Source organism: Salvelinus alpinus, chromosome 20 (genome assembly GCF_045679555.1).
Source record: "Salvelinus alpinus chromosome 20, SLU_Salpinus.1, whole genome shotgun sequence".
Lineage (NCBI taxonomy): Eukaryota > Metazoa > Chordata > Actinopteri > Salmoniformes > Salmonidae > Salvelinus > Salvelinus alpinus.
The window spans coordinates 38,274,879-38,289,008 of record NC_092105.1 but is presented as its reverse complement, the minus strand read 5'-3'; the positions used below and the strand labels follow the sequence as shown (position 1 = coordinate 38,289,008).

Sequence of the window (14,130 nt, the reverse complement as noted above, 5' to 3'; positions counted from 1 at the left end):
TCATCTCATCTCTATGCTGTCTGACAAAATCACTATTTTAGTAGTTCTTCAAAGTAAATAAGGCATACATTTATGACTGCTGTCAACAAGGTCTCCGTGTGTGCTCCACACAGACCGGGCAAGCTGGTGCGCAATGGATTATGGACACTGTAGTTAATTACCACGTTTTCTGCACTAAACTATGTAGAACAGGGATGGGCAACTGGCCCCCAAAATTGTTTTTATTTATTAAATTTTTTAGGAACTCAGTCGGGGTCTCAACTTACTATTGCGAGTTAGAATAGTAGAATACACAAGGTGCCATTTCGAAATGTGGTTGTGCATAATCAGTTTTTCTCTTGTTATGTAAGTCACTGATTGTCAGTCAATTAGTCCATGTCAGCAAAATGTATTTAGAATGCTAAGATAGTTTTGCGGCTAGCTATCTAAACTTGGCCAAATTACCTGATGGGGGGGCCCCCATTGATTTTGTTCCTTGCAAGCAACTGCTGCCCATCATGACAAGTTCAGATTTTTTGTGGCCCCCACCCCCATAAAAGTTTCCCATCTCTGATGTAGAAAATTGGCCTGTTGGAATCTACCACTCCCCACTAAATCACACAGTTCAGGCTGGATATGATTTTTCTACAGAAACTGAGCATTGAGCTCACAGAAATACCCAAACTCAAATAATTGAATCGACGTCTAAAAATAACCTAAATGTTGTGTAATCGCTAAATAGCTTTGAAAAAGCCTATCTTTAGAAAACGACAGCTTATGCCCGCAACAAGATAAACATTTATTGCACTGTTTATACGAATTCCATTCTGGTGATATAGTGCAGAACACTGTATATCAGGGTACCTGGTCTCTCATAGTAGGGTGCAAAGCAGTGCACTGCTGCTCCCCATTCCTTAGCTCTGGCCCTGACCAGTCATACAATAGTTTTGCCTAACGTGGTGCTCAGTGTATTGTCAGCTGGACTTGGACCTGGTCTGTAATGGCTGAGGGGGACATTATTTCCTGCTAATATCCTAGTATCAAAGTGGGCCTCTGGCGAGTCATCTACTATTAAGAAGGCTGCGAGGGTGAAATAAAGAGAAGTGTCCCAACGCAACCTTGCGGCAGCACCAGCCCATCCCCAGCCTCGTCCCTGTCCTCTCGGCTATCAGAGTTGTCAGGATGCAGAACTAGGGCTCTACTCCTTCTTCCCTCCCCAGACACAGCACATTTACACATGCATGCAAGCATATGCTTGTCCTCACATTGTCATGTCAGCGAATTAAATCTAAAAAAATATATAGAATATTGTTGCAGTGATTAGTATACTGGTGAGAGTGAGACAGAGTATGAACAATGGTGTTCACAGACTGGAGATATGTGTGTGTGGGCAATAGCCTATACTTGCTATGTTTCTTCAAAGGCACAAACTAAAGATGTGTGGGGGCATACAGATATCTCATTGTAATACTGAAAATGTGCAAATGCGGTTGCGAGGTAATGAGGCTTATGCATGCATTCAGTGTTTTATCAACAGCTATATGAGCTGCCTTCGTGAGTCGCAATTACTTCCTGTCACTCCAGTGTCTGTAATCAAGCAGAGTGTCAGTCAGATCACCTCTCCCATTATCTGTCCTGATGAAGCCTTTCCCTGGGCCTAATACAGGAAGACATTCATATTCCACACACTACCCCACTAAGGTGTGCTTGTCTTAACTTTGCATACTCAATGCCATGTAGAAAGGAAGCTTCTTACTGCCACTTAGATGTGAATTTACTCATGGACTGATTCTAATTGTGCTATGATTTTAGCGTTCAGAGTAGCACAGGGCAAGTCTGTCATGTTCGAAGCACCTGACCCTCGATAGCTATTAGGCTTGCTAATCATCCTGTAATCTACATGAACACCCTTGTGAAAATGGTTTAAAACAATCAGTAAAAAAGGACAGACAATTGTACAGCTAAATCAAGTCATTGCAAGCCACTGTGTAATATAAAAAGTGTTATCACAATATTTCACATTCACAACCTACACTGACAGGGACCTATTTCAATTGACATATCAAACATTAGGACCACCACCACTGTAGAAAAAGTTACTCTACCTATTCCGGTTACTCTACCTATCCCGGAACTGGGATTAGCCAGCTTTGGGAATTAAAGGTGTTCAAGTTACATTTCCATGCCAGAAAAGGTAGGCCAACTCTCAGAAGTATTCATCAGTGTACCTGGCCAAACAGACCCAAAGCATATGTGCACTGCCATCTGGTATACCTCCCATGGCTCCTGCTGCCATACGTTTACAGGCCTGATGCTTAGAGCAAACGCTACATCTTATAGAACTAAAACAACGTAGCCATCAGTGACATATTAGTCATTTCGGGAAGGGTCAAGAGGTACTCATGATGTCAAAATGTCCAGCTGCTTTATAAATGAATCAATTTCACAGAACTACTGCATAAGGTTAGGCAATAGGAACATTCCAAAAATTCCTAAAGCGCTTTGGCCCTGGACATTGATTTAATCTGCCCACTCATTCCACTGCCTGATTAAGATTCATATCATGGCTAAAGAGTTATGACTGAGTTATAGCCAGCATTGATCCAGGTCAGAGGAAAGCTCTGCTCTGTCTTTGGGACACACCCAAAGTAGTTATCTACTGTGCTTTAAGGGTAGATTACATGTTCGATTACATTTAGTTACATTTAAGAGGTTAAGGGGAGCCTGAGAAAATGATACTGTAAATATTTGTGCAAATGCCAAGTCAGAACAAACATAGTTACTGTGGCACTATATTTATGAGTCATAGAGACAGTAAAGGTGTTATTATGGTCAAAACAGAAAGAAGGAGAGAGGAGTTTTACCCATCCCTCCCGTCAATGTCAGTGTACCTTTTCCTCCTTATTTTAATATTCACACTTTACAACTTAAAATGTGTCCACACGAATACTATTGAGATATCACACTATTTTAAATAAAGTAATTGAGGTTACGAAGGAACTTGATCGTGCCGTTTTGAGTGGTAGCTCAAGGAGAGTTAAAAATATCAACATTGATCTGAAAATTGCCATCTGTGTTTTCCTCACTACCGGAGGCATCATCCTTTTAAGAATATCCCAACAGGTGTTATTTGGAATAGCAGATTCTAGCTAGGACTTACATCAATCAATATGGAATGACACTGTATTCCCCTAGCATACTACACCATGCCAGGACTCCAAATTAGAGGGATGCCCCATGTTTTTAAATAACGTTATATGCTGATAAATGTCCTTGAATGAATTTGCAAATGTTCAAATAAGCAGCACAGTAGGCCTACAGATGATTGTGTCATGTTTTACCTTCAACATAATGACATGGTGGTCTGGTCTGCGTCCTCAGGAGAGTCAAATGTAAAGGAGATGTTGGACTGTCAAATGTTAATATCTAAATGTCATTGTCATTGCATTTCAAATTGGGCCAAAAACTCGCAACTCGTAGGGTTGTGGCAAGAATAATTGATTTGTGAGCAAATTCATTCTTATTACAATAAGATGTTTCATTGCAAGAAAAAAATAATATCCTAAGGGAATTTACACAAACAAGACAAAAAGAAGAAAAAAAATTGTATTCGGCTACTCCCTCTGCTACTGAAAGGAAATGCTGTTTCAAAAACTGTGCCATATTCTCCGGAGAGAAGTTGAAAAAGCCTTGTGGGTAAACGGGCTCTCTAGCCAATATAATGCATTTTCAGGATCTGTTGATCCTGCCATACACAGAAAATAGCCATTCAATGACATTTGAAATCTGGAACATTCCATTTTCGAAGGCCCTCATGCTGCAGCTGAGGTGAGTTGTACATCATATCAGATCACTCTACTGTGGACTCCCTTAAAATTCAAGGCTAAAGGTTCAAAGTCTAAAAATTGCTTTCCAAAAGTATTGTGGAAGTCACTTCAAAGCAATTAAATGTCACAGCAGTTGGATTCAGAGCCAATAGCGGCAATGTGACTGGGATAGCACCTCATTGGATGAAAATGTCTATGATGATACCTTTGATACTGTACCAGAATAGGTACCTTCAACAATGATGATGCACACGACAAGAGGGCATATATTGGAAATGGTAAACCTATAGACGATCCTGTAAAGAATACCCAAAGACCATGTACACTACAGTGTGGAATGAAAAGCAACGCATAATCAGCATACATACGACCATGTCTGGCTTTGATATTTATTGGGGACTATGTAATAAAATGAGTGGAGGAGGAATGGGAAAATTGCTGAGGGCATTTGATATACATGGGCAGTGGGCCTAGAAGCCCCAGAGAACGACGTGCTGCTAGCGAGTGACTCTCTTCTGCGTCAACCTGCTAACTGGAGCATGGCAAAGGACTTACAGGTAGCAGCTGGTGGCTGAGAGTAGATACTAGGAAGGCCCTAAGGCCTGTACTGATCATTACCTTTCACTCCTCATTTACAGCTTACTACCAAGGCACTGGGCTTCATTAGTGCCTGGTGGCTTGTTACACTTCTGGTATACCTCCACCCTCCACTCAGTGGCCAAGTGGCCTGAGAGGGGAGAGGACACACTTCTAGCGCTCAATACCTCCCCTATGGCCCCTTACGCAACATGCAAACTCGTTGGCCCCTTCCCAGGAGCCGTGAAAAGACAAAGCACTCCTACAGGTGCACATGTCTAGTCTGATGTTGTCAACAGGACTGACGTGACAGACATGGGGCTAAAGATAGATCCAACGGCAGCGACGAGGTATTCAAGGGAGCTTTGTTTTCTGATGGCTCACTGTTGTGACAGGCTGAGGGGAAATAGGGAGCTATAAAGTATGACTGAACCTTGTTGCAGCAGACACGGGCCAGGTCTTTTTTATCAATACAAGAAGATCCACTGATCTCCAAGGAGGGTATGTAAATGATCAGTGCTTCCAGAGTTGCTTGAAAAGTTAGGAGTTGACTAAAAGTTACACACATTCAATGTGTGTAACAGTGAATAATGGCGCCGGAGGAGATGACTGCCGTTTTACGATCCCCTAAACAATTGTGGTATTTTGTGTTTTTCCGTGTTATTTGTAACTTATTTTGTACATAATGTTTCTGCCACCGTGTCTTATGACCGAAAAGAGCTTCTAGATATCAGGACAGCGATTACTCACCCCGTACTGGAGGAATCATTTTTCTTTAATGAGTCGGACAGGAAGGATTTACTTCAGACGCCCGACAAGGCCCTCATCCCCGTCATTCTCAGGAGAAAGAGATGCAGATATCGGGGACGAAAGTCTGGGTGCCTTGCAAGGATCTGACAGCGAGTGGGTAATCTCCCTTTATCATCTGTCCTATTAGCCAACGTACAATCAATGGATAATAAAATAGATGAACTACGATCACGTATATCTTACCAGCGGGAGATTAAAAACTGTAATATCTTATGTTTCACCGAGTCGTAGCTGAACGACGACATGAATAACATACAGCTGGGGGGTTTTACGCTTTTTCAGCAGGGTAGAACAGCGGCCTCTGGTAAGACAACAGCTGGTGCACAAAATCTAAGGAAGTCTCAAGATTTTGCTCGCCTGAGGTAGAGTATCTCATGAAAATCTGTAGACCACACTACCAAGAACGTTTTCATTTATATTCTTCATATCTGTATTTACCACCACAAATCGATGCTGGCTCTAGGACGGCACTCAATGAGCAGAGGCACTCCTAGTGGCTGGGGACATTAATGCAGGGAAACTTAAATCAGTTTTACCTCATTTCTACCAGCATGTTAAATGTACAACCAAAGGGAAAACAAACTCAAGACCACCTTTACTCCACACACAGAGACGCGTACAAAGCTCTCCCTCGCCCTACATTTGGCAAATCTGACCATAATTCTATCCTCCTTATTCCTGCTTACAAGCAATAACTAAGCAGGAAGAACCTTTGACTCGGTCAATAAAAAAGTGATCAGATGAAGCACATGCTAAATAATAGGACTGTTTTGCTAGCACAGACTGGAATATGTTCCGGGATTCTTCCGATGGCATTGAGGAGTACACCACATCAGTCACTGGCTTTATCAATAATTGCATCGATGACGTCATCCCCACAGTGACCGTACATACATACCCAGACCCCAAACCATAAATTACAGGCAACATCTGCACTGAGCTAAATGGTAGAGCTGCCGCTTTCAAGGAGCGGGACTCTAACCCGGAAGCTTACAAGAAATCCCGTTATGTCCTCCGACGAACCATCAAACAGGCAACGCGCCAATGCAGGACTAAGATTGAATCGTACTACACCGGCTCCGACGCTCATCGGGTGTGCATGATCTCTATTGCACTCAACACTGCCCTTTCCCACCTGGACATAATGAATACCTATGTGAGAATGCTATTCATTGACTACAGCTCAGCATTCAACACCATAGTGCCCTCAAAGCTCATCACTAAGCTAAGGACCCTGGGACTAAACACCTCCCTCTGCAACTGGATCCTGGACTTCCTGACGGGCCGCCCCAAGGTGGTAAGGGTAGGTATCAACACATCCGCCATGCTGATCCTCAAGGGTGCGTGCTCAGTCCCCTACTGTACTCCCTGTTCACTCATGACTGCATGGCCAGGCACGACTCCAATACCATCATCAAGTTTGCCGATGACGCAACAGTGGAAGGCCTGATCACCGACAATGATGAGACAGCCTATATGGAGGAGGTCAGAGACCTGGCCGTGTGGTGCCAGGACAACAACCTCTCCCTCAACGTGATCAAGACAAAGGAGATGATTGTGGACTACAGGAAAAGGAGGACCGAGCACGCCCCCATTCTCATCGACGGGGCTGTAGTGGAGCAGGTTGAGAGCTTCAAGTTCCTTGGTCTCCACATCACCAACAAACTATCATGGTCCTAACACCCTAAGACAGTAGTGAAGAGGGCACAACAAAACCCATTCCCCCTCAGGAGACTGAAAAGATTTGGCATGGGTCCTCAGATTCTCAAAAGGTTTCACAGCTGCACCATCTAGAGCATCCTGACTGGTTGCATCACTGCCTGGTATGGCAACTGCTCTGCCTCCGACCGCAAGGCACTACAGAGGGTAGTGTGTACATTCCAGTACATCACTGGGACCGAGCTTCCTGCCATCCATAACCTCTATACCAGGTGGTGTCAGAGGAAGGCCCTATAAATTGTCAAATACAATGGACCTAGACTCGGAGTGCCGAGTCTAGGTCCAAAAGGTTTCTTAACAGCTTCTACCCCCAAGCCATAAGATTAACCGGTGCCCCCGCACATTGACTCTGTACCGGTACCCCCTGTATATAGCCTCGCTATTGTTATTTTACTGCTGCTGTTTAATTATTTGTTACTTGAATTTTCTATTTTTTATTTATGTTTTTATTAAATTTTTTATTTAACACTTATTTTTCTTAAAACTGCATTGTTGGTTAAGGGCTTGTTAGTAAGCATTTCACTGTAAGGTCTACACCTATTGTATTTGGCACATGTGAAAAATTACATTTTACTTTATTTTATTTGGTGTGGGCAAAGGTGATTATTCATGACTTTCAATTTCCTAAAATATTGGTCTTTCACATAGGTTTCATATCACTACAATCAAATCATCTTCTACAAAACATCCCTAACCCAAACAAGATATTAATGTCGGGTTATATTAACATCACCAATCAATGAAATAACATATACAGTTATATTTTCATTGGATATCTCTGACAGATTAAAGACCTAGAATCCATTCTGACAGTGAAAGTATATTCTTTCACACAACACAAAGTAATGATGACTTGCGTTTTAAAACATTTATTGTTTACAGTCTCATGAGAATGATTGGTATTTCTTGTAAATATGTATGCTCTATATAGTTAATTCAACAGTGATGAGATTTTCAGAGATGTATTATTTATTAATAATTTCTCATTATTAGTGCCAAGGAGGATGCCCTGCCTATGTGACAATGTGTGCCATCTTCTCTGAGATTACACGAGAGAGCTGACAAGCCTAATTTAAATAATAATGAAAATAATTAAATAAACCGTCACACAATTCTACACTATCTGTCAAGACATTCAAGTTCAAACAGGGACAAGGGACAATGAAAAAATAAAAAATAAAATAAAGTCATGGAGAGACTTTTACCTTGACAAGTTTTTAACTATTATCCATCGCCATTGAAAATCAAGGCAATTACACTCTTTATTGCTTTAAGAGACTAATTTAAAATCAAGAAGTGTACAGAGAGGCTTAAACATAAAGAAAAAAAGATGTGCGTGCATATGAAAAATGGCAACACTCAAAACTAGAGACCACTTAGTGCTAAAATCAATCACAAGGGTGTAATGGTATAGGAATTAGCATTTAATCTTCCAAGCTCTCGCCTCGAAATCCATCTCCCTTCTATGGCTTGAATTATAATGACACTATACTGTATCTAGAGAGATGGTAGAACTGAACACATTGTGATAAAAAGCACTTTGTCAAGTCAAATATAATTCTGCTTACATGGAAACTATGCATTACATGTTTCCAGCAATTAGTTTGACGGCACGTGTGATGAAATGTGCAAATTGTATTGGTGGGAAGATAATCAAAACAGTGGGCCAAGTGTGAACACACAGGGAGTTATATCAACAAGGAACAAAGAATGAACTAGGAACATTGGAATAGCCTAGATTAATTATCCACAGCAAGATAAATGCTCAATTACACATTTATATCCAATATAAAATAACTAAACACAAAAGGGGACAAAAAAAGTGTATCCTCTTGTCAACTTAATTTCTTGACAAAAGATATTGGCAGCACCAGCGTCTATACTCTGCAGGAGCTTGTTGATATGCTTTGAGCGACTGCACTGTTATTCTGTTATTCTCCCTGAGAGGCTGAAATACTAGCAGGCAAACCAGAGTCATTCCTCCTGCTCCAAGAGGGAGCTCCTGTTGAGAAACCCCATCATGCAGCCCATTTTAGTATTCATGAGCATGATTAATCGCATGGAGCTGGAAGAGGCATTTGAGAAATCCACTTTGGCATGGAAAAAAAGAGATGAGTGTTTGGGTCCCTGGCTTTCCTGATGATACCTCCTGTGTGTGTGTCACGGTAGGAAACATTCTGATTAAATCAACAGACTATAGCCCCCACCACCACAACCGCCACCACTGCTATTATTTACATCAATTTCAATCACTGCCAATCCCAACAGTTCAATTAGTTACAATTCCATCACCATCCTTTTTATCAGCTGGACATTAAAATACAGAGGCATACCACCACCACATGTGATCCTTGCCAGAATTCCCCTCACAGATCCCTCTCCTCATCTGTGTGTGTCAGTGGGGAGGTCATCATAATCTGATAATGCATCATAGTAATACGGACGTATGCCACAGAGGCCAACAGATTCACTTGGCCGTTCTCTCTGCTCCCATTTTGCCCTTTTCAATCTATTCCACAACTTAAGTCAGGATGAGGACCTGTGCACATTACATGGCTCAGCAGAGATAATTTGACTGCTTGTGTACGCAGCCATGGACCACATCAAATATCAGCACCGTTATTTCGGTCCCATTCCACTGCTGGGAACAGGGAGGCTGAGCTGGACATGAAATGATAGGGTCGAGCTGGGACATCTTGAGAAGCTCCACAGACACAGCTCGGGGGTGTGTGTGTGTCTGTGTTCCTAATAACACACATCTACCAGGAAGGGTCTAGCAGTCTGTCTGACTCATCTTCCAAGTCACCCCGTCGTCTCGTCTCGTCTTGCGTATTGGTTAATTCATTGGGTCAGTAAATGGAACCTGAGATAGATCTTTCACAAGCCTGCATGCAGGTCTAGTCTTTCACCAGGGCATTGATGGGATTGGATGAGGGAGGCCGGTATGTAAGGAACTCACTGGCAGTTTATTTAAATACAGAGGCAAGAACTTGTGGAGGAGATGGAGGAGCACCGGACAATTTTTGCTGCGCTGACAGTCCACTGATTTAGGGCGTAAGGCAGCGGTGTCAAACTCATTTTCCCGCGGGGCCGCATTCTGTTATATTTCCTCGCTGTCAAATTTTTCAACAAATAGTCCTCTATCTATTATTTTAAAAATGTTCTATGCTTCTTGACTGTCTAGCTTTCATTTCGGTGATTATTAGTGAGCTGTACACAGTCAAGAAACTGTACTAATGTAGGTCCATTAGAATTTCTATCAAGTTTCGTATATTGAGTTTGTCTGGCCCGTGGGCCGTATGTTTGTCACCCCTGTTGTAAAGCAATGCACTATGCAGCCAGTCCACTTTTCCAGTCACTCTTTTACTTGCTGACAACTTGGCCCAGGGACTCTTCAGAATGTACAGGCCAGGTCCCGGAGTATTACTGTACCAACTGGGCCTGCAGGCACTGACTCATTGCAGCACTTCTATCAGTAACGCTGACACCACAGCTGACATTCCACCTGACCTGGCCGATGCTGACCACACACGCTGCTCCACCTCAGCCGTTCAATATCAACTACTGGTCTGAAACGATAGGAGTGGGTGTAGCATGCATATAACTGGAGGATGGACTCTCTTGAAAGTAGCTTTGAGAAAGCTTCAATAAGCCTAAATTATGATTGACAACTTTCTTATGTTGGCATATGCGACAGCAGTTGGTTCCTCTGATACTGCTTTAATGCCGCGTTATATGAAGGCATTACATTCCAATGAAGTTCTATTTAAACCCCTAATGAATTTGAACTAAGTGTGAGATACATAGAAAAGGGTTGAGATGGTGCCTATTGAGTAAAAAAAAGAAAAAGGACAACATGAAGCCAAAGAGATTCCATAAGGATATGAGAGGAATTCCAGTGCCTTACATCTAATTTGACGATGTCCAACATCTTTAGTCTCTAAGGCATCCGACATCAAAGTCATGCTGGCACACCCATCTCTTTTTGACCACAATTAGAGGTTGATGGCCCTCCTCTTGGGGAAATGGCCAAAAGCAACAGACCTCAACTCAACTGATTATTCAGTGAAGATCCTTGAATAGGATTTAATCATAACACATTGTGATTCAAGGCAAACAAAAAGTAAGCAATGCATAGAGCTACTTGCCCTATATCACGGTTAGAATTCATGTTAAATATTTTAAGGATTGGCTTCGCACCAATGAAAATGTCAACCTCGACAGATTATGCAGCAGATAGACTTGTTTTTTTCCACCTCAATTGTACATTGGAACTACATTGATTGCATTACTCAGATCAGCATTTTCTATCGACTGGCATGCTGGTTGTATACTATTGAAACTTGACAAGAATCTTAGATGAGGCAACATTTCTGAGTTTATTGCACACACGGTGGTAGTGACACAGGAATGTTAACATCGCTAGTATGAATAAACAAAGGATATGCACACAATTGTGTCAGCTAAACACACATAAATTCTTTCAGCCATCCGCTGCTGAGGTGTTGACATTGCATAAATCATATAGTCAGTCATTGCCATTCCTGAAGACAAATGGGGTCAACACCCATGTGGATGTCATCAAAGCAGTGCCATACAGCTGCATCACTCAGAGATGAGAGACACTGAGGTTTTCATTCATTGGAGAGTAGATGTCAACGACAGGAGCGTGCCTACATCTGAGGGATTTAATCAGTTAGTTATTCAAGCCTGTCTATGAACAGGTGTGCTTGTTATCAAATATGCAGCCTTTTTACCTGTGCCAGATTTCTGTCTGTAACTACAGAATTATAGGATCTAAGCCATGATGACATTAATGGTCTGGGCAGACAAAGTGCATATTCATATGGGGAGGGAACGAGGAAACAACTAACATCCTAAAAATAACATTTTGATCCACTTCATGCATCAACCTAACAATACCTACACAAAATTGTTGAAATATTCCTCCTGACAACTCTCTTGCGCAAATGTACCCTTGTGAATGCTTGATCAGAACAGTGAAGCAATAATGTTGTTTCTGACTGAGCCAGCCAGCCAGCCAGCCAGCCAGCCAGCCAGCCAGCCAGCCAGCCACAGCTTGACTTGGGTGGGTCAGAGAAATCCAAGCCTCCATGGCCTGAAGTAGGGAAAGTCCATATAAATATTTCTGAAGACCAGCTGGTTATCATAATATTTACATACATCTTACAAAAACTATAATAATAGCATCATGCCAGCATTAACCTATGGTTGACACATATGTGAAGTGGAATGGATATTGGATGGAAATTGAATTGCACTGACTTGAGGGATCGTTACATGACAGTGTCATTGTCACTTTATCAACAGGACAGAAATCAATCCAGTGCATGCCTGAGGATGCATTATTTCGACACAGAGGCGCATAGCAGACACAGAGACCTCTACTGGTCACACCAGCAAATCTAATACCACCAGGATTATTCTGCTGCTGTCATTTACATATTATGCAGCATGTTAGAGGAATAAAGAAATCCCTTTATTCAGTCAAATATTAAAATAGCAATATGTCAAGGACTACTTATATTCTATTTTAGTGTAGCGGATATATTTAGGATGAACTTTTAACCAATGAACGAAAGCATAGAGAATGGGAATGTTATACACTTGGCTATTGTGATATATCTGCATAATTAGACTACTTTGAGTTTAAATTGCTAAAGAGTTTGATTTATGAGGGATCGTATTGTTGGATGGTCATTAAAAAAATATTTACTGCCATCCCGTTGAAGTAACCTAGATAAGGACAGTGTTAAAACAGTGTGTGTTAAGTTGTACTAGGCTAATTATTATTATTTAGAAAATAGAATAACTTTTTTAATTATTATTAGGCTACATTTATATCATAATACATGTCCTTCATAAATAAAAATCAACCCCAACTTATGGATGACAGGTGAGTATAGCCTTCACCTGAATCTGCCTTCCATCTGAATCTGCCTTCCACGCAGAACAACGACAGTACTTTCATAAAGGCTACTTGCACATATATATCTGTGCATTATCATAATGAACAGTTATATCCCTCAATAAAATCAATGTGCTTCATAGTGTAAAGGCACCTTTTTTCAAAATGTTCTTTCACCTTTACTTGATCAGTGTAAATTACTCCCATAGCAGTCAGTGTCGGTAGTTACATTTTACAATTTGAATAATACAGTATATGAGTTTCGCACATAAAGCAAATTCTTATCCAGATGATATGGTTTATTATGCAATAATATTACTCACTTTGCAACTATGGACTGTGTTGAATAGTTTACATAGCCTAGCCTACGTATTGATAGGCAGCACTCAAATCATTCCGTTCTTACCTGACATTTGTTGGAGAGGAACATTTTCAAAGCTGAAGCCTTTCGCAATAGAAGCTTCTTTAACCCCACTGCAGTTACGTGCTTTAAAATCGGATCCAGCTGCAACAGACAGCAATGAGAAAGTCCAAAGGACGGTCTGGTATCTCAGCATCGTGCACTTCTGTGATTAATCCTTCTTTTATCCTCTGCTGATTCCAGTTTAGAGAGGAACTCCACTGCAGTGCATACGCAGGTAGCCTCAAACAACTCAACGTTTAGTGGTTGACACTTTTCTACAACTGTGCATCAACACTTCTTTCTCAATCAACGTCTGTTTATTTTGCCACCAACCGTGGCTGAGAGTCCCGCGTTGCGGCAGAAAAGAGAATGTGTGTAGTGAGTCCAGGTAAAGCCACAAAGCCACATGGATCCAACAGAGAGCGGGCTCCTCAACGTGTTCACTCAACTTCACTAAGAAAGCGAGTCCGGGAGGATACATTACTGTGGAAAGTCGAAAAGCTGAGGACTGGAGAGGAGACCGCTATGTGCTCAGATGCACAGAGCGGGCGCGAAAACACGGAGTGGAGTATATTGTCAGAGAAGGTTTTTAGTCAAACCTGACATTGATTATCAGAAATAAAACCTCTGGAATAACTAACCTCTTTACAGCTGTGCTGTGACTGAGAGTCCAATGAGATTAAGTATCCCCATGTGGTACTGGTATATTGGGCTGTGTTGTGTGGAGACCATTATTGAACATTTCAGTGCTTTATTGATTTTCGAGCAGTTTAGTCCAGGGTAGATCAACAGTGGATTATCATCATGGCTGCAATAACATGGTTATACAAGGCGAGGGTTGGTGGTGAATGCTACACTTCCACCTCTGTTAAGCTTTGTTTACATTG

At 41.7% G+C, this 14,130-nt stretch overlaps 1 protein-coding gene across 2 annotated transcripts in view; it reads right to left on the bottom strand.

Annotated features, from left to right (window-relative positions):
• The window catches only part of LOC139546801 (glypican-6-like), a 118,774-nt gene extending 104,987 nt beyond the window's left edge, over positions 1–13,787 (bottom strand). For both annotated transcript variants that reach the window (XM_071355593.1, XM_071355595.1), the window contains exon 1: positions 13,247–13,787. In XM_071355593.1, the coding sequence (XP_071211694.1) occupies positions 13,247–13,397 (151 nt within the window). In that variant the 5' untranslated portion in view covers positions 13,398–13,787. The remainder of the gene's footprint in view (positions 1–13,246) is intronic.
• Positions 13,788–14,130: the final 343 nt, after the last annotated feature.